General features: G+C 41.2%; 1 protein-coding gene across 1 annotated transcript in view; it reads left to right on the top strand.

The window, feature by feature from the left end:
• SIN3A (SIN3 transcription regulator family member A) overlaps positions 1-20,827 on the top strand; it is a 54,352-nt gene that overhangs the window by 28,229 nt on the left and 5,296 nt on the right. The window contains 11 exon segments of the mRNA XM_032469041.1: positions 1,875-1,993; positions 2,568-2,754; positions 2,756-2,779; positions 3,080-3,196; positions 5,572-5,810; positions 7,145-7,328; positions 8,313-8,886; positions 11,159-11,328; positions 14,215-14,388; positions 18,493-18,585; positions 19,437-19,531. Coding sequence (XP_032324932.1) covers positions 1,875-1,993; positions 2,568-2,754; positions 2,756-2,779; positions 3,080-3,196; positions 5,572-5,810; positions 7,145-7,328; positions 8,313-8,886; positions 11,159-11,328; positions 14,215-14,388; positions 18,493-18,585; positions 19,437-19,531 — 1,976 coding nt within the window.

The following is a 20,827-nucleotide window of genomic DNA, read 5'->3' as shown; positions in this document are numbered from 1 at the left end:
CTTTCAGTCTATGAGGGCCACTAGCACAGCTAGAGAAATGATAGCATTGTCTGCTTTGATTTTGTGAAGTAGTTTACAACAAAACACAGCATTTGCCATGGTGGAAGAAAGCTTTTTAAAAACTCATATTACTCTCAAAAGATATTCGGAGCCCCCTGTTACAAATATCCAGGTCTGTGTCATGGGGTATGTCAGTGCATCTGACTTAAGACTTAAGTTGAGGACTTAAGATGACTTGTAACCTAATTGCTTGTGACAGTTATTTGTGGTATCATGTATAGGGTTCGTGGGATTCTGATTTAATAGTGTGTTTTCATAGCTCCCCAGGTGATTGTAATGAGCAGCCAGAGTTGCGATTACTGGTGTAAACAGTGTTGTGTGAGTCTGACTTCCTCTTTAGAGTCAACTTGATTAGCAGACTGCTTTCATCACAGTACCTGGCAAATGTCAGATTGCTCGCTGGCAGGAACCAGCCTGGATTGATCTGGTGTGACTTACCTGTCTCTCATCTCTGGGTTTTTGCAGAAAGGGTAAATGATTTAGCATCTCCGTGATTGGTGCCTCCTGATTTCTCTCTGATCTACTGTGCCTATGTAATCTGTCCTGCAAAACAGTTAAAGCGTCCCTGGCTCTGACTTGCACCATGTGTGAGGGCTGCCTGGGCACTTGGCGCTTTTGAGGCAAATGTAGAAGTCCAGACCACAACAAATGGCAAGGAAAAGATGGGGGAAAGGGGGCTGAATAAATTAATTTTTTAAAGAATGGTGGTATTTGTTGTTGTTGTTCTTGAAGTGCTTATTTCTTAGAGATACATATTGAAGTGTGTATAGATGAAATGTCTGGAATTTGCTTTAAAATTCAGTGGTGGGGGAAATGGGTATAGATGAAACAAATTTACATTGAGACTGGGTGAGTACATGGGATTCATTAGACTATTCTTTATACTTTTGTATATGTTTGAAAGGCTAATAAAAATTAAAAGTAAATATGGTATATAGCACAAAAAGTGCAATGCTGTTTCGTCCTTTGCTTTGAAAGTATATATTCCATATAGTGTCTACTGACTGATAGTTACAAAAAGTATATGGGAACCTGGAGAAGGGATTTTGATAAACCACTTGGTTTGGTGAGTGAAGGTCTATAATCCCTACAATGCTAAATATATACTTTTGAAGTTGAAACTCCAGATTGCTCATCTAGCCAAGCTATTTTTACTTTTTCTATGCTGTTGAACATTTTTAGGCTTTTTGGATATTAAAATGCTCGATATTATAAATGGAGGAAGGAAAACGATCAGGTCAGAGGGCAAAAGTATTTTATTTAAAAAGATCATTATTCAAAATTACCAGAGTTGAGAACAATGTTGACAAAGATTCTTGCTGTAAACATCTGTTAGGAGAGGCAACAAAAGCTTGGGTGACTCTGGAGTGGTCATGGTCAGAGAATCAAGCATGTGAGAAGGTAAATGTCTTATTTACTCCAGGGTCTCATTTTCAAAATGTTTATTATGGAAAAATTTAAACATATGTTTAATTAAAGAGAATAGTAAAATGACTCCTCATGCACCCATCATCCAGCTCCAGCAGTTCTCAGATTCTAGCCGGTGTACTTGTTTCATGTGTACTCCCCCCACCCCCCAGATTATTTGGAGACAAATCCCAGGTATTACATTACTTCATCTATATAAGTATTTTACTAAGTTTCTTTTTAAAATGACACCTTTTTTCAAACATAATCGTTATCACATCTAAAAAAACTAACATTGACTGTTCAATATCATCAAATAACAGTTCAAATTTCCCCAATCTTTTAAAAGTAGTCCAGGATCTCTTGATTCCCTACTGAACCGGTTTTCTCTCGGTTGTCTCCATAAGGTCCGAAAGGCTTTGCGGAGTGCAGAGGCCTATGAAAACTTCCTGCGCTGTCTTGTTATCTTTAACCAGGAGGTGATCTCTCGGGCTGAGCTTGTGCAGTTAGTCTCTCCTTTCCTGGGGTAAGTGGAGTCAGGGGCTTAACCCTGATGCATGATACAGAGGTGAAATAAAAGTTTGTGGGAGTATATGATAGGCAAAGTGAATTTGATCATGGCAAGTCAGTTGACGTATAAAATGTCCATGTCAGAGGAGTCCTCTGGGAAGTCTTGTTCAACTCTATTAGAGATGAAAAAATAGGTAGAGAGAGCACTGGCCAGAACTAGTGATCTCCTGGTCTCCTGACCACTGTTGGATGTTTATAGAGACCAGTCTCTTCTAGGGTTCTAGAATCTTGACTTTGACAACCTAAGAATTATCTGAACTTGAAGCAATATTCTTGATTAGAAGAGTGGCTGGTTACTGCCTAGTTTCAGTGCAATTCTTCTGTCACCACCTTAACTGACCTTAGAGCACTCTACGAGAAAAGAAGCCATATATTCAAAGGAGAGCTTCTTAGGCAGGAAATCATAATCGTCATTGGAGTTTGTCTAATGTTAGCAGAGTTCTGACCCAGCACCAAATAGAGGTAGTCATACCTCAGAATAACTGCATCGGGCTTCTAATTGCTCACCAGCTTTTGGTTTGATTCTTCAGGAAATTCCCTGAATTGTTTAATTGGTTTAAAAACTTTCTGGGCTATAAGGAGTCTGTTCATCTGGAAACCTTTCCAAAGGAACGAGCCACAGAAGGCATTGCCATGGAGATAGATTACGCCTCCTGTAAACGGTTGGGCTCCAGCTATCGAGCCCTACCAAAGAGTTACCAGCAGCCCAAGTGTACAGGGACGGACTCCTCTCTGTAAAGAGGTAAGACCTTCCTGAGAAAGGATCAGCCCTGAACCCTCAGCTTCCTCCAGAAACGGGTGGTACCCAGGGATCGAGAATTTCTATGTATGAGGAAATCAGAGCCCTTTTCTGTCTGTTACCAAAAGAAAATATTTTTACACCTATATTGAGGAACTTTTTCTTAATATTTTTTGTAAACTTTCTAAAGGTCATGTTAACTGATTCTTCCCTCCTCTAAAGTTTTGTCTTACAATTGAAAACACTTAATCAGCAGAAAACTTTGTTACACTTTTGTTTCAATATCTCTTTTTTTACCAAAAGGTTTTAAATGATACCTGGGTTTCGTTCCCTTCTTGGTCTGAGGACTCTACCTTTGTTAGTTCCAAGAAAACTCAATATGAAGAACACATCTATCGTTGTGAGGATGAACGCTTTGAGGTACAAGCTCCTTTATCATTTGAAGTTTGGGGAGATGGGAGATGCAGAATGGGAAGTTACCTTAAATACCTATCTGGGAGGGTTGGCTTTTAAGACTAAAGAGCCCAAGACTCACATTCTTCTGTGGTAAGTGCTTATTGTATTTACCATGTTTTATGACTTTGTCAAATATATTAGTAATATTTTTATGATAAATATGACTCATCTAGGCCACTGTAACCCTTTTAACTGAAATTACCCATTGATGGCTGAATAATCCTCGAATTTTTAATGATATTTTAAAGGTTATTGTGTTTTACATGGTATATAAAATCAGTATCTTAAGGCCTAGTGGGCTTTCTTACAGGTGTTTTAAATCATTTATCTTAAAGTGTGTATTCTTAGCAGGTGTCTGGACATGGTTAGTAAACCAGCTCTCCTGTGAGAACTGAAATTCTCTCATATTTCTGATATTGATTTGGCTCCTTTTGAGAGAAGGTTGAATTAAGGACTTTATTGTAAAGTAGTTGGGAAGGGAAGAGCTGGAGTGAAGAAATGAGCTGGTGGAGAACCCCTGTACCTGGAGTGGGAGTACTGAAAATAGAACTCCCAGTGTCTTTAAATGTCTAGTTCACTGGTACCAACAAAAAGGGAATATTAAATGTGTCTAAAGAAATAAAATTACGTGCATCCTGCTTGATGTATTTATTACATAAAACTGACTGGCCCTACTCTTTCATATGGATGGGGAGATATCTTGCTCCTTTTTAAATTCATACAGACTTAGCTCTCTGCCACTTATCCCCTTCCAGCTTGTCTCAGCTGTTTCTGGCATGTTTTGAATGAAGAGCCACGTGTTGCCTGGCCACTGGCAGGTGGTTGGCCATCTCTGCCCCAGTGTTAATGAGGAGCTTCAACCATTTGCAGAAAACTCAATCATGACTGATGTTAACTTCTATGGAAAGTTTTATCAAGCTAAAGAAGGCATTTCTTTTTTACCTGTGTTTTGTAAGGTTAGATGATGAGTTAGAAAGCAGAGACTGGCATCTGTTTTTGGCAGGATATTCCTGTTCTCGACTGGCATGCCTGCAAATGAGAAGCACCAGCCTCATCTCTCATTTGCAGTTACAGGAGTGAAGATGAGAAGTGTGTGTGTTGCACACTTAGGATTGGGTGGGATGGACTAGTTTGAAGGAGCTTTCCTTTATACATTGGATAGATTAATATTCCTGCAATACAGACAGCCCCCAAGTCTCAGTGGCTTGAAAAACAGAGTTACTTCTTGATCATACTGCATGTGCACTGATGTTTAGCAGGAAATTCTGCTCATCAGGATTGCTTGGGGACCCAGGCTGACAGAATGCCACCTTCTTGAACATTGCCAGTGATTAGAGGGAAAAAGAGCTCAGAGGGATCTTATACCTTTAAATGCTCTAGCCTAGAAGTAATAAACAGTACTTCAGCCCACCTGTTCACAGCTCATTTCCCAGAACTCATTACATGACCCTATCTAATCACAAGGGAGCCAGGAAGTTCAGCCCATCATTTGTCCATAACTGCGGGAAAGAGGGATTCGAATACTTGATACAGTGACTGCCGTAGTCCTGAAGCTAGAGAATGTGGGAAACACTTCCTCAGACATTTGGACACAGACCCTTGAGACCGCTCATTTACTTCATTTTCTGTTTCTCATTTAGAGAATTTTGTGTTAAGCCTCAGAAAAAGAGTTAACTCAAAGATTGCTAGTCATATCCTTAACCAGGTCAGGCTAGGCCCTTGTCAGAAATAAAGTGCCCGGAGTTTAGTAAAAATTTGAATGATTACCCACAGATACAGCACTGAAGCCCTTAAGGAATGATAGTCACTGCTTTTATTACTACTAGATGTGGAACAAGACCATTAAATATATAAACATTTCAAGTTAACCCTGAAAAACCTTACTCATGAGTCTGATTTATCATCTTAAATGGTCTTTTTGGGATTTCATTGTTTTGGTGGTTATCATTTGTAACAAATCTTAGCCATTCACAGAAGTTCAGGAAAAAGTGTCCAATGTGTCCTGTTAGGTCCCTCTGGTATGGGGGTCAGTAGCCCTGTGTAAAGCACACTGGCCATGTAGAAGTATTAACTATCACTTAGCCATCTTTTATTTGATGTTTGTTGTTGGCCTGGCATTGTGCTAAATCCTTTATGTGGACTGGATTGTTAAATCCAGAAAACCACCTTTTGAGAGTAGGTGGTGGTATTCCTATTTTACTGATACAGAACAGAGTATTATATGGCTGTAGTATAGCGGAGCCAGGATTCGAATTCAGGGTGTTTGACTTCCACCTTATACTCCTGAATGCTTTTCTATTCTGGTTTGGGTCCTGAGCACACTTTGTCTTTTTTGTTAGCTTGATGTAGTTTTAGAGACCAATCTGGCAACGATCCGGGTTCTGGAAGCAATACAGAAGAAGCTTTCCCGCTTGTCTGCTGAAGAACAAGCCAAATTTCGCTTGGACAACACCCTCGGGGGCACATCAGAAGTCATCCATCGAAAAGCACTCCAGAGGATATATGCTGATAAAGCAGCTGACATAATTGATGGTCTGAGGAAGAACCCCTCCATTGCCGTCCCAATTGTCCTTAAGAGGTACCTGAGTGAATTTGTCCTTTGTACTTAACAGATTCAGTGTCCCATTAGATAAGATTCTCCTTGTTGACCGGGTAATCCCACGAGACTTCCATTTCTCCCCAACCCTGGTTGTTGAAAATCAGGTAGAGCACAGGATAGTAAAGCTTCCTAATGGGGTTCTGTGTAACCGGGAATAGACAAGACCTTTAAAGTCCATAGCAGAATGCTCTGTGTGTTTGAGGGGATAGTTTAAAATAGAGAAAAGAACAAAGAAGAGAACAGCCAGCCACGTTCCTGCCACTCAATACTAACTAACGTCTTTGTTTTTTAATAAGTAAAAAGATTACTCTTTGTCTTTATAAAATTGATATATGTTATTTTAAAAGACTTTGCTTGCCATTTTTACTAAGAATGTTTTATTTCTTTCTCCTAACAAACCTTCAGCCTGAGGTGTAGAGGGGCTGTTGTACCCCACTAAGGCCAGGCGTCCAGGAGGAGGCCAGGGCTGAGCCCCAGGCACTCAGGCTGAGTCAGTGGCTCTCTGGACTAAGCCGTGAACCCCAGCTAAGCACTGGGGCCTCCCTCTGTATCTGGTGGGAGGGGTTCTCATCTGCTGCACAATCACAAATGCCCAGATTTGATTGTTCTGCCATGGTCTTCCCCTCAAGTGCTGGCACAAGCTAGTCCTCTCCTTGCCAGTAGCATTTAACTGTTGACCTTCAGACGGAGGCTCGTCTGGATATTCTTCAGTTCTAGTGCTGGTTTTGACTTTCCTCTCCTCTCCTTTTCTGGAGTATTGGGATCAGTTGTTCTCAGAACTTCTGAACCGTGTCCAGGGGAACAGTGTTGTGCAAGTTCTCTGCTCGTGGGCTTTTGCGTTTACATTAGCATAGTAAGCGTTCTCAGAAGTTCTGTAGCAAAGAAGTTTATTTCACTTTGTTTTATTTAGCTGGCCACGGAAACAAATCCCTTTTTCTAGGGTATTCTGTGGAATGCTGTTTGAGAAATAACTATTCTCAGCAAGATTTCTGGCTTTGGGACAAATTACTTCCCTAAAGTAAGTCCTGAATGAGTGATTTTCTCATATAACAGAGTTCAAGAATAAAATTATCCCAGAGTTGCCAACAGTTTTGACAAATCTGCTGTATCTTTTGACCTTTGAAATAAAGTGAATCCTGCCATGTTTCTCACTTCTAAACCCGAACGAGAGCAGTGCCCTATTTCACTGATAGGAAGCAGAGTCCTATATGGCAGAGCCAGGACTCCAGTCCAGGATTCCAGTGTGACTGCCTAGCTTAAAATTCCCACATCTGGATTCCCTTGTCTTACTGTTTCCACCCCTCACCCACCAGGTTGAAGATGAAAGAAGAAGAATGGCGAGAAGCTCAGAGAGGCTTTAACAAGGTGTGGAGAGAGCAAAATGAGAAATACTACTTGAAATCTCTGGACCACCAGGGCATCAACTTTAAACAAAACGACACCAAGGTCCTGAGGTCTAAGAGTTTACTCAACGAGATTGAGAGCATCTATGATGAGGTGAGCTGGAGGTTTCTGCGTCTGTGAGAAGTGTCCGGTCTGTGTGTTCAGCAGAGCTTTGACTCCTGCAAATTACCTGTGTTACAGGAAAGTAAGACCCTCAAGACTTGCTGGTTCTTGCTTCACAGCTGTCAGAGGCTTCTATTCCTGATTCTACCTTTTTGAATCTAAGCCTCACTAAGCTGTTTTACTGGTTTCCCCGTCTGTCATCCTGGTTTCAGTTCACACCCACTGCCTCCCTCTCCTACTTCTCTCCCCATCTATTTCCCTCAAATGGTATCTTTTATTTCTTAACTTATGTTCTCCTTTGTGTAGCCTGTCTCAACTTCCCACAGCTTAAAATACTTATTATTGATCCCCCAACTCTTTCTAACCCTTGTGTATTCACCATCCTTACCACAATTGTATGTAGTGCTGGGAGCTAGTATACAGAGATGTATAAGAAGCTAATCCTGCTTTCTTTGAGCTCACAGTCTTAGGGGATGGATAGAAACAAATACAGTGTGATTGAGAATTCCTAGAAATGATGTGCTCTTGAAATTTAAAATACTGTTTATTATGAAAATGTCGAACATACACTAAAGGGGAGAGGCTGGTAAAGTGAGCTCCTACATAAACTTAAATAATCATCCCTCGTTTGCCCGTTCTGTTACATCTGTCACCTTCCTGACTCCCACCCCAGAAGTATTTTAAAGTAAATCCTAGACCTCATATCGTATCCTTCATAAATACTAATCGAGAATTTTAAAAGATGGTTCCAATTCTGTCCCATTGTCCCTTATAAGTCTTCATTGTCTAGAAGGTACCAATATTTTGGTACCAAACCACATCTCGCACATTACCTTTTTGTTTCTGTAAGTTTGGGATTGGAAAATAATGGCCACTATGGTTAATAAAGGATGTACAGCTAATGTAGTCTCGTAGGTCTGTTTGTAGTTTCTGTAGATATGTCACATAATACTTTGTCTCCCTCTCTCCCGTTAGAGGCAGGAGCAGGCTACGGAAGAAAATGCTGGTGTACCTGTTGGCCCACACCTCTCACTTGCCTATGAAGACAAACAGATTCTGGAAGATGCTGCTGCTCTGATTATCCACCATGTGAAGAGGCAGACAGGCATTCAGAAGGAGGACAAATATAAAATCAAGCAAATCATGCATCATTTCATTCCAGATCTGCTCTTTGCTCAGAGAGGCGATCTCTCGGATGTGGAGGAAGAAGAAGAAGAAGAGATGGATGTAGACGAAGCCACAGGGGCGGCTAAGAAGCACAATGGTGTCGGGGGTAGTCCCCCTAAGTCCAAGCTACTGTTCAGCAACACAGCAGCTCAGAAGTTAAGAGGCATGGATGAAGTGTACAACCTCTTCTATGTTAATAATAACTGGTATATCTTTATGCGACTGCACCAGATTCTCTGCTTGAGGCTGTTGCGGATTTGTTCCCAAGCTGAACGACAAATTGAAGAAGAAAACCGAGAGAGAGAGTGGGAACGGGAAGTGCTGGGCATAAAGCGAGACAAGAGTGACAGCCCTGCCATCCAGCTGCGTCTCAAAGAGCCGAGTGAGTTTAGACTGTTGGTTTACAGAAGATGTGAGGGGTTGGGGACCTCAAGGCCTAATTAGACTTGGGACTGCTTTCTTTTATACATAGAGCACAGGCAGGCCTTAGAGCTTATTAACTTGGTTCAGATCTTAGCACTGCAGTTTACTGATTGTGTGGCCTCACTTATACTCTCTGAACCTGTTTACTTGTAAAATGGAGGTGCTACTTGTTGCCTTGTGGGGTTGTTGGGAGAATTGGGAAAAGCATGCGAAATCCCCTGTGGTTGCTTGGATCATAGACACTTAGTAGCTGGTACTGTGGACACCAAGGAAGAGGGTTTCAGTTACCATCAGTTTCCCAAACGGCAGGTCTCTGGGTTATTGCAAAGTGTTTTAAAGGACAGAGTGACTAAAGCATCCCAGTTGGTTCCACTCCACGGTAGAATGTAAGTTCGTAGTTGTTAATGCCTGAGACAGATGTGAATAAGGAGAGGGGGATTCAAGAGATGGTTTGAGACAGCAGAATGGACCAAACAGGAATGAAGATAGAAAACGCAGGGAAAGGAAAATAAATGAGGGTTAAGGAAGTCACCAAGCGCTCTAGGTAATTTTGTGCCACTTACTTCTGGATGACTCTTGAGGTCGTAAGTTGTTAGGTACTTGAGCTGTGAGCCAGAAGCTTTGCTTGTGAAGCCTTTCTTCTGTGCTCTTTAGGATGTAGCCAATCTTTGGAGTAAATTAGCTTTTTTTTTTTTTAAACTGTTATTGATGGAAGAAGCCCATGTGTAACCCTGGCCTTCTGTCTGTTGAAGAGCTAATGAACCTGGGAATTAATTCTGAAAGCCTTTATCTGATTAATCCTGGCTTCAGAGGGACAACTTTTAGACCTCAGTGTGGTGATTCTATCTGCTTGGGTAGAAATAAGACAGAAATGACCTAATCCTGGCTTGACCACTGGCTTAACCTGCTTTGAGGCTTACAGAGTTTGTCCTTGAGTGGTGATGCCGAGCCCCACGCCCATCATGACTTGTGTGCACAGGTCTGTGGTTTGCACTCACAGCTTTGTTCTGCCGTGACAGCATTTTCCGCAGCAGTAGCCCAGCCCATGCCTAGGCTGTGGGTCTGAACGAGGTGATTTTCTGTAATGAGACTCTAGCCAGTTGCTTCTTTGAAACAGTTATTGTCCTGTTTTGCCTGTCTTTAATGAGTTCATCACACTTCAGATAAACGGAAACGGACTACTAGCTTTTGCTCTTAGCCCTTTTCCCCCTGTACAGACTTTACAAACAGGTAACTAAATGTCGAAGACAGAGTTCTTTTTGTAACTTCTGTTCTCATTTTAGTGAACTTTTTCATTAAGGTGCAGCACATATACAGAAAAGTGTACAAATCCGAATTGTATAGCTTCACTGAATTTTTACAAAGCAAACACACCTGTGTAACCAGCATCCGCATCAATAAACAGAACATAACCAGGCTCCCAGTAGCCCCCTCCTGCTGCTGTCTTGATTGCCAGCACTGGAAATCGGATTTGCCTGTTTTTGAGCTTTATGTAAATAGGTCTTATTTTAGTAAGCTAAAGGCGGAGTCCTTTCACCTTCCCTTGTGCACTCTGTTAGTTGCCAAATGTTTCTGTAACAACTGGTAAGATTCCAGCTGGTGGTTGAAGTGATTCATGCACAGCAGTACAGATCATTTAATGTAGTTGGTGAAGTACAATGTTGGGAATCCATTTTTAAACAAAAGGACTTTGACAAATGTAGATCACTTCATTATTCATAAAGGATTTAATTTGCTCTCCTGTCTTCCTGCTCCCCAGAGTGCTATTGTAGGGCTCTGTTTGCTTTTTCTCTTCAGCACTTTATGCTTCGTTGAAATAGCTGTACGAGCACCCACGTGAGGGGTGCTCCACGGGCTGCGAGAGAAAGGTCTTCTCTCAGCAGGGAGCCAGCAACTTTTTGAAGAAACTTCTTCCTTGGGATAGTTCACTCTCTTGTCACACAGAGCCTGGCCGTACTGTAGATGAGTGTCTTTCCGTCTTTCCGGCATGGTCAGGCAGCAGTAGAAGCCGCTGTTAAAGTTGCCGAGTCACTCTCCTTTGACAGATGGTGCTGGTGGTTGTAGCCACCTGTTGGGTTTCATCTCTCTGTAGCAGACCAAGTGGGTAGGTTTTGAATACCTAGGGTTGGTTCTTTCAAGTGCTCTTTGGGCCGGCTGTGGGATTTGCCCTGCCCTCTCTCCTGATCTTTTCTTAGCAGGGTAAGGCCTCACCTGTCCCATCTCTCCCACAGTGGACGTTGATGTAGAAGATTATTACCCGGCTTTCCTGGACATGGTGCGGAGCTTGCTGGATGGCAACATAGACTCGTCACAGTACGAAGATTCGCTGAGAGAGATGTTCACCATTCATGCCTACATTGCCTTCACCATGGACAAGCTCATCCAGAGCATCGTCAGACAGGTGAGAGCGCAGCGGAGGCGAGGGCTGCTGAGGGAGAAAGTCCGCCTGAGAGGGGACCAGGCCAGAGGAAAGTCAGTTTTCTCCTGTAATGATGTTTTTGAACACACAGTTCTGAGGAGGGGAAGGAGAGGTTAGTGTCATGTTCCATCTCTACTGTTGACAGAGCAGCAGTGCTCCAGCCCTGAGGCAGACTCCTGTGCTTTGCTCAGTGTAAGCCTGCCTCAGACCTGATGTTCTGCCCCGAGCGTTCGTCCTGACCCCCGCTCCCTGCCCTGCCCTCCCAACTCTTACCTCTGCCAGGCATGAGCTCACTTTCCTCTTCTGTAGGTGTTGGTAATTCTGTGGACTTTCCTCATTTAACATGTGAAGTTCTTTTTACAGGAAGGGTTTCATATAACATCTTTTATAATACTCTGTCCACCTAGCTATCTGAGGTTCCCTGAGTTAGATCTGTGGTTGGTTTTGTGGTTTGTTCCTGTGGCACCCTGACAGTTTGTCAGTATGTTGCTCTTTACAACAATGATTATTTTATAGCAAATAGCATGTGATAGTCACTTCCACTTCTGAACACTCGAAGGGATCAGCCTGTTGCTAGTGGACTACTTTCTTTCAAGTGAAAACTTGTAAAAGGAACATTCTAGAGTCTACTATGAAAGAAGTTTGTTGCTCAGTGCTTTCTTGGGGTAAAACATGGACCCCTTTGCAAATACTCATGCTTTTGCCTTGAATTTAGAAGGATGCTTGCCTCTGCACCCCTCTCACAGGCCTCCTCAAAGTCGAGGAATAATGCTTCACTCAACTAAATCTTGGCATCTTCACAAAAATTGTCAGGCAGACAGTGTTTTTCTGTGAAAGTTGAAGTTATTAGGCCTTCCCTTAACTGGCAGAAATCATTACATGGATACAGTCAGCTGTGGTCATAACTTGAGAGACTAATGCCTGTTAATGTCCCCCAGGTTTATATGAAATAGACCCCAGTTACCGTGTGCTTATGTTCCTGCTGATGAGCTTGCTCCTGGTACAGCTGGAAGTGAAGTCTTATGAAAGACTGCTAGCACAGGTGTAAAAGTCCAGTACGGCCAGCTTTTTTGTAAGGTTGATCTTTTTAAACAATAGGTATAATTAGTCCATTTCCTAGAAGCTCCTGGTTATTGATTTTGAGTTAATAATACGTAATGTCCAGTCTTTTCTATGGAGACAGGTTTCATCCAGAAATCCAAATCCAGTGTTTTTAAAACAAACGTTTATGCTTCTCGTCTTAAGTCCTCAGCTGGAGGCATGAAGTCTCTTATTCTCTTTATCTCTTTGGTGTTCTCCCAGAGTTCATTGCTGACTGCAAGTGGAACATGCATACATGTTGTGTCATTTCAAATTAGCAGGAGAGAGAATCTGACCAGCCTGGTGTGGGGTTGGGAGTTGCCTAGCTGTTCCTGGATTTATAATGCTGCCCTTTCCAAAGACTGGGTCAGGGTGGGCAGAGATGGGGAAGATACCCAAGAGGAGAGTGTGGTGGGGGGTCAGCGATATGGTCTACTTTAACAAGAAGGTATAAAGAAGAGGTATCTATTGGTAGAGACCTTGCTTTGGATACTTTTTTTTTTTAACACTAAAACACTGTATCTTAAGCTTTCCTCTTATATTATCAAGTTATCAGAAGCATTATTTTAATGGTCACATTAAAATCCATAGTCTCAACTAATTGTAATTTAACAGTCTCCAGTTGCTAGCCTTCCTTTCATCATCAAATCACTCACCCTTCTGACCTTGTGCTTCGTCCATTTATCTACACATACGCATACTTGTCGTTTAAGACTTTTTTAAATGTTAAAAATAAGTAGTTGTCATAGTTACTAGCACTTCAAAAAGAGTGTATCTTCCTAAAAATAGAATGGCTTAGTGGTTATGAGAATTTTAAAGTAAAATGGACACATTGATATTGCAGTTAACATTTTGCTTTCTTCTTGTATCTGTTTTTCATGTTCTCTGGCATTTTAGTGGGTAATATTTCATTTGAGGGAATTTTTATTTCACAATAGATACATCATCATGACCTGTGAGAGTCGGGTCTCTGAGAGGTTCGCCTTTGTAGCTGTCAGATAATTTAATAAGGTAGTTGCCAGAGTTACCAATAGTCAGTCATGATTGATTGGCCTGTGATGAAAATAAGTTAATTAATGGGTATATAATTTAAATACTATACTTTTATTATCAGATGTTGAAAAATAGGAGGTGTGTTAGAAAGATAGGGTCCAGTAGCTTCAAGTTCTAATTCAGCTCTTGCGCTAAGTGCCCCTGACCAATGAATTCAGCAACAACGTCTTCAGTACCTAATTGGTTTCAGGCCTGGTGCTAAGGCTGTGAATGTAGACATGGATCTTGCTTTCATGGTTCCCCAAGGTCTCTCCCCTCACCTTGGCCACACACTGAATTTTCTTGTCTAACATGTAAGTTTGTCTCATAACAGGACACCGCTCTCCAGCCTGCTTCCTGGGGTAGTTGTGTGGATCAAATGAGAAAATGTGTGAAAACAAATTGTAAATGGTAAAGAAGAACATAAAACTAGAAAGCCATGGAAATTTCTTTCATGTAAAAAAAAAGTTGTTTTAAAGTTCCTTAGAACTTTAAATAAGCAGCACATTAACCTGAGTTGCCTATGGTTTTGTTTTTAAATAGTTTTACTCACGAACCAGTGATATGGTTGAAGATTTTGGCTTGGTTATTCTCTAAGAAAATAAGATAGTGGTTTTGTATGATTAATTTTCTGAAATTACCAACCAAAACCATCTTTTTGAGCTGAGTGATTGGAACCACCAAAGGAGGTTTCCATGTATGTCAGGGAGAACTGTTTTCTGAGTTCCCTGATGACTTGCCTTTGCTTGATTCCAGCTGCAGCACATCGTGAGTGATGAGATCTGTGTACAAGTGACTGACCTTTATCTGGCAGAAAACAATAATGGGGCCACTGGAGGCCAGCTGAACACACAGACTTCGAGGAGTGTCCTGGAGTCCACATATCAGAGGAAGGCTGAGCAGCTCATGTCAGATGAGAATTGCTTTAAGGTGAGAGTGACTGATGCAGTCAGGGACCATACTGATGACAGTGTAAGTTGTCGAGACTCTCTCCACCGAAAGTCAGTGATTCCACTCCTGGAACCCCTTGGAGTACCTATGAACTCACTGGGGGAAATACAAAAACATGGGAAAGTGGAAGTAAAGTCTCTCATGGGCCATCTGTTACTTTCTTGCCTTTTTAAAAAAATTAGTTCTTATATATGGTTTTTACAATTTTGTATTCTGCTTTTTTCCTCCGGGCATTTTTTTTCACATTATAATACTTTGTAAGTATTACTGTTTAAAAATGTAATCCGTGATTATTGTGGGAAAGATGGGAAATGAAGAGAAAAGAAAAACTAGTCACCTACAGTTCTTCCCAGAAATAATCACTCATGGCATTTTTTAACTTTTCTATGCTTATGTATATTTTGAAAGAGATTATACTGGGCAAAATGATTTGTAACTTACTTTGCTCAATTAGCAACACTGCAGGTCTTCAGCATCTCTTACTATGACTATTTGGTATTTCATTTTATAGAAAATTACACCTGTCTGGTTGGACATTTAGGTTGTTTCCAGTTTTCCGTCATTATAATAGCTCATTAGAAAAGCAAATAGCTGGAAACAACCTAGGCGTCCAACCGTATGGGAATGGTTAAGGCAGCCTATTGTGTGAATGCTGGGTGGCATATTTTGCAGCTCTTAAATGTTAATGATAAGTTATAAAAATACTGAAACAAATAAAAGGACACAAAACCATGTGTATGATGGTTTCAGCTATGAAATAAATATGTATAGTTGAACAAAGCCTGTGTGTGTTAACGTAAGAGGGGCAGGTTTAGGTGGCCCAGAATGCGGTTCATAGTTGGCCAAGCTAAGAGAGCTAAGCTGCATCAGTTTGACCTCAGCGGGCATGTTCCATACACTTTCATGATCTGACCCTCAAATTGTTCGTGTAGTTGTCTGCTTCTACTTCAGCTGTCTTTAGTTTCTAACCGGTCACCTGTACTATTGCTTAATTTAGAATCTTGGAAGACCTGGAAACGAGTTTTCTAGTTCAGATTCAGATCTAATGTTCTACTACCTGAGGGCTTTCCCACTGCAGAAGAGATTCCCTAAACTTTTCAAGGTTTTAAGTGAGTGTTTACTCTCATGGCGAACAGAATTACCAGCCCCACCCACAGTGAGTTTAACAGTATTCAATTGTGTGGTGAGGACCTATCGGGAAAGGGTAGGCTCGAGACTCACCCTGTAGATAAGAATGGCTGTCAGAGTGGCAGAAGGAACAGCAGGAACAGAAGGCTTGGTAACCAGGAAAATTGTGTCACCACAGTGATCTTTTCTTTAGAATGTTTAGAGAATAAAATGCAATAGTATTAGCATTAAGCTAAGCTTAAGCAGCCCTCCAGATCCCCTGCCCCCCTGCCACCTCCGGCCTCCTCTTTTCAGTTTTTCTGTGCATATTCTGCAGTGCTTTTTAAAAGTCGGACATGTTTAGCTCTGTGTATATTCATTCAGACCCTTTTCTGTGTGTTTACATATACATATGTATGTAGAAATATATTACTAAATTTAGACTAGACTGCATATTTTACATTCTGCTTTTTTTTAAATCTTAATATGTCTTAAAATTTGCTGTATTTTGGTTTATATAGATCCAGCTCGTTTTTTCAACTACTGTGTCATACTTAACATGAAGTATGAAGGTACCATAGTTTTCAATAAACCATTCCTTTATGGTGAACTTTTAAACTATTTCCATTTTTCACAATCTCAAATAGTGCTGCATTGAACAGCATTTGTTGTACTCACATCCTTGTGTGCACGTGGTAGTGTTTGCCTAGGGTAGGGACACAAGTGGAATTCCTGGGTCAAAGGGTATGAATATTTTAAAATTTAAATTTTAGTGGATATTGTCATACTACACTGCGAAGTGAGGCTGTGCCAGTGTGCACTTTGATAAGAGCATTATTTCCCTATTCTTAGTCAACACTTAGTATTACCAAACTTCTTTATTTTTGTCAATTAGATGATTAGAAAAATGTATTACTCAAGTTTACATTTCCCTGTTTCCTGCGTAACCCATTTCTTTTTCCTCTTCTGTGTATTGTTTATTCATATCCTTCACCTTTTGAAGGAAAGGAGAGGGGTGGTTGTTCTTTTTAAAGTTACTTTTAAAGATAAGATTTTCTTTGTCATGATTTCTCTGAAATCGATTGGTCTTCCCCATGTCCTTCAGTGCCCAGCTGAGTGTCACTTCACTGAAGTGACACCTTTCTCAACTCACTGACGGGGGATTACTTACTCCCACAGCGTATTGCTGTGTCTCTAGAATAGTACCTTTGTCATTATTTTCTTGCAACATAATTGTTTATCTTCCTGATTCCTTTACTAAATTGAGCTCCTCCAAGCAAGAAACCACGTTCTCTCCTGAGTGTGCCCCTGGCTGACAAGTAGAGGACACTCAGTGACTCTGTGTTCATTAAATGAAGCATAGGATATTGGCGAAGGAGGTGTCTAGAAAGAGCGATCCAAATGGTAGAGAATCTTCATAGCCACGTTTACAACTGGAGGCAGTTACCATATTTGGGTAATGGATGTGGGCAGTCTAATAATAAAGCTAGGCAAGACTTGGATAGTGGGTGCAGAGGTCAGAGAGTTGGGGTGAACATATGGTAAAGGACCTAATAAGACAGGTGAGGAACTTGTTGGGGTGAAATTGAGTTTAGTTTTAAGCATGTAGAGTGGAGACTATCTTCTCAATATTACTTTGAGAGGTGGTTTCCTTATAATAGTAGGACAAACCTGACACTCAGGGTCATCCTAGATCCGGGGAGTTAGCAAATTCCTGGGGGTAGTTTTTTTTTTTGTATCTATTTGGGAAGTAACTATGTTTGTATTTGTATGTGTGTGTTATGTTCTTACGACATTTATGTATTTTTTTTATTGAAATATAGTCAGTTTACAATGTTGTGTCAGGTTCTGCTGTACAGCTTAATGCTTCATTATGCTTCACTCATACATGAAAAAACTAATTTTTTTGTTTTTTGGGGGAGATAATTAGATTTATTTATTTGAGTTATTTTTTAATGGAAGTACTGGGAATTGAACCCAGGACCTCATGCATGCTAAGTAAGCACACACTCTACCCCTGAGCTACACCTTCCCCCCGCATTTTAAGTTTTACTAGCAAATAGGAATTTTTAAATTCTTCTCCAGAAGAACTGTGAACCAGAACTAGCTTCTGGTCCATTTTGCTTACTGACTAGCTGTGTGGCCTTGAGAAGTCATAACTCTCTGGGTTTTAGGTTTTTCTTTATATAAAATGAAGACAGTTGAAATAAGCGATTCTAAAGCTTTCTTCTAATCTCTGTGATCTTCATGTGATTCCAATAGTGATCTTAAGGCATTGAGAATCCTAGGATTCTGAAAGGGGAGATCCATGTGCCCTCACTGTTTAATACTTTTGTACAAACCATGACTTGGTTTTGCCTCTATCAGTCTGTTGCTTTTAAATATGAATTTTTTAAAAAATCATAATGATATTAGCACAACTCAGAATTTCAGGAACTTCAGATATGATGGTACCATTGCAACAGATGACTCCTTAATATGTTGACGTTTTGAGTTTCTTACCTCCTGGTGTGTGTGACCTCTGTTGCAGTGGAAGTCTGACTGCTGCTCTCTGCTGTGTGATGTTTTCCACTTCACTGCAGTATGAGAGGTTTCCCTTCTTTCTTTTTTTAAAAACACTGTATACCTGTATACATTTTCATATTAGGTCCCATAAATGGGTTATCAAGTGAAATAGCATTGACATTTTATGGTTCTGGCTTTTAACCACTCTTTCTGACATTGATTATTATTTTAGCTAATTCAAGATGTATGAAATGTGAAATGATGCTTCTTGCTCTAACATTTCACTTTCCTGGTAGCAAGATTGGGCCTTTACCTTTTTTTACCACCTCCTAAGTTTTTGAATAGCTTTCTCATCTCTTCAATTGGAGCAGAGTTTTACAACTTTATTGCTTCCCCAACTCTCAACCCTTAAGAAGCTAATTACAGCTTTGGAGATGGTCTTTTGTTCACACTCAGGTTTCTTATTTGCAGCTTATGTTCATTCAGAGCCAAGGCCAGGTTCAGCTGACCATTGAGCTTCTGGACACGGAAGAGGAGAACTCGGATGACCCTGTAGAAGCAGAGGTATGGATGAGTTATTGTAGAAACTGCGTGCTGAGCATGCGTCATGTTCTGAGAGTCTGCCCAGGGACTGTCTTCTAGAAGGCCCAGACAGCCTCAGCCCATTTAAGGGTCAGGACCTGATGTTTAAAGGACAGGTCCTTCCAGCCATGTCCTCGGCTGAAGAAAAGGACCGCCTGGTGGCAGGTATTTAGGATTGGTGGCAGTCTCATTTAGCTCTCAGTTAAGCTCTCTCATTGTTGGCAGCTTTCTTGTTTTTATCCTAAAGCAAAAGAAACAACAAATGAGGTGCCATCTGCCCAGGATCATCTTGACTCGTTGGGTCATGTTTACTTTTCATTGGGTTCGATGGAGCCAGGAGTTCTCAACCCCACTGAGTAGACAGGGAGTGAGCTGGTTGTCACAGCTGGGTCTAGCAGGTGATATTAGTGAGAGAGCAGGCCACGCATCTGATGTTGGGGGCATATGGAGGAGGGGGGAGGCTTGTTTTATGGGAATGCCAAATCTTTACATTTTTTAAAGAGATACCAGAAACCCAGATTTTAATGTGAAAGATACTGATTTTCAAACATTTGCCCGAACACATCTTGTTCGTTAACAAAACCCTCTGTGGGGAAATAAAACTTGTCAGTGAGCATTTATGACTTCTGGTAACTTTTAAGTCTCTCAGAGAAACTTTAAGTTTTACATTCTCACAGAATTTTAAAGCTGTGTTTCTAGAAAGAGGCTTTTTTTGATCTTGAAATTTAAGTAGTTCAGACATAGAATCATAGAATTTGCTAGAATACGTGATGAGGTTGGAGTTCAGTTTTTGTGCTCTCTCCCCACCTCCGCTTTTGTGTTCACAATCCCAGCGCTGGTCAGACTATGTGGAGCGATATGTGAATTCTGATACTACCTCTCCTGAGCTTCGTGAGCATCTGGCTCGGAAACCAGTGTTTCTCCCTAGGTGAGTGAACCAAGTCACGTATCCACAAAGTCACACTTGTGCGTGGTTGAGGAATGGGGAGTTAAATGATTTTCAGATTCTTGGTTTTCACTTACTCTATTTATTGCTCTGTTGAGGATACTAATTCAAGATTTGTTTGGCTGTTCCACTATGAGCTTACCTGGAGCATGTGCCAAAAGCATCAGGGAGATGAGAGTTTTAGGAATCAGCAGTCACTGCCTGGTGTCAGATAGGAATGTGTGTTGGAGTCTCCCAGGTTTGATGATTCGCTAGGAGGACTCGCAGGACTCAGCATAGTCATATTCACAGTGACGGTTTATTGTAGCAAAAGGATACAAAGCTAAATCAGCAAAGGGGAAAGGTGCTCGTGACAGGATCAGAGGAAGCCAGGCGCAAGCTTCTAAGAGTCTGTTACTTCCAGTGGAGTCACGAGGACAGTCTTAATTCCCCCAGCAACAAATTATGACAGTATGTTTGGAATGCTGTCTACCAGGGAGTCTTGTTGGAGACTTGGTGCTGGGAGTTTTTATTGGATGTTCATCCTGTAGGCACCCTCTGCCTTGTTTGTACCAAAATTCCAGACTCCCAGAAAGAAAGCAGGTTTTCAGCATAAACCATTTATTTTGTACAAACTGTTTAGGTACAGTGAGCCATTCTTATCATTCAGAGAATGGTGGAAACTCCAAATCCAAAAGCCCAGAACCAGCCAAGGGACAACCTTGTAAGCAGGGTTTTCAAAGGATAGCAGTCTTAGGCCTGCTCTCTTCACAGAATTTTAAATATTTCCTCCTCCCTGTATATTGGGCGAATTGTAATGCTGGTTAAGGAAGAAAACAGAGTTTCAGAAGTAGAAAATAGGTTTTGCTGTGATAGAGTGGCTTTCTTCCTTCCCTCAAGTTCGGGAGTTGAAATCTCGTATTACGTTTCCAGAAAGGTATTATCCTAGCATTATTAGACTTGATCCTAGTCGGAACCCGGAAAGGGGTGTGAACGCAAGGGCCCTGCCAGGTTCTTGCATTCATTGACTCACTTAGCAGACTTCAGTCAGCTGCTCTGTGCCAGGCCCCTGTCTCAGTAAAGCAGACTTAGTCTCTATGCTTATGAAACAGTGCAAATAAACATAACATCGTGTATTACTCACCAAGTTGCAAAGTTTTTTAAAAGATTTGCAATCTGTGTTACAGAAGATGTGGGGAAGGGGGAAGGTACTTTCCTATACCTTGGGGGGAAATATTGATACAATCATTCTAGGGGCAGGGTGTTAAAATGTATGGGGCTTTTACTCTGAAACTTTGG

This window comes from Camelus ferus, chromosome 27 (assembly GCF_009834535.1).
Source record: "Camelus ferus isolate YT-003-E chromosome 27, BCGSAC_Cfer_1.0, whole genome shotgun sequence".
Classification (NCBI taxonomy): Eukaryota; Metazoa; Chordata; class Mammalia; order Artiodactyla; family Camelidae; genus Camelus; species Camelus ferus.
This window is presented reverse-complemented; position numbering and strand designations above follow the sequence as displayed.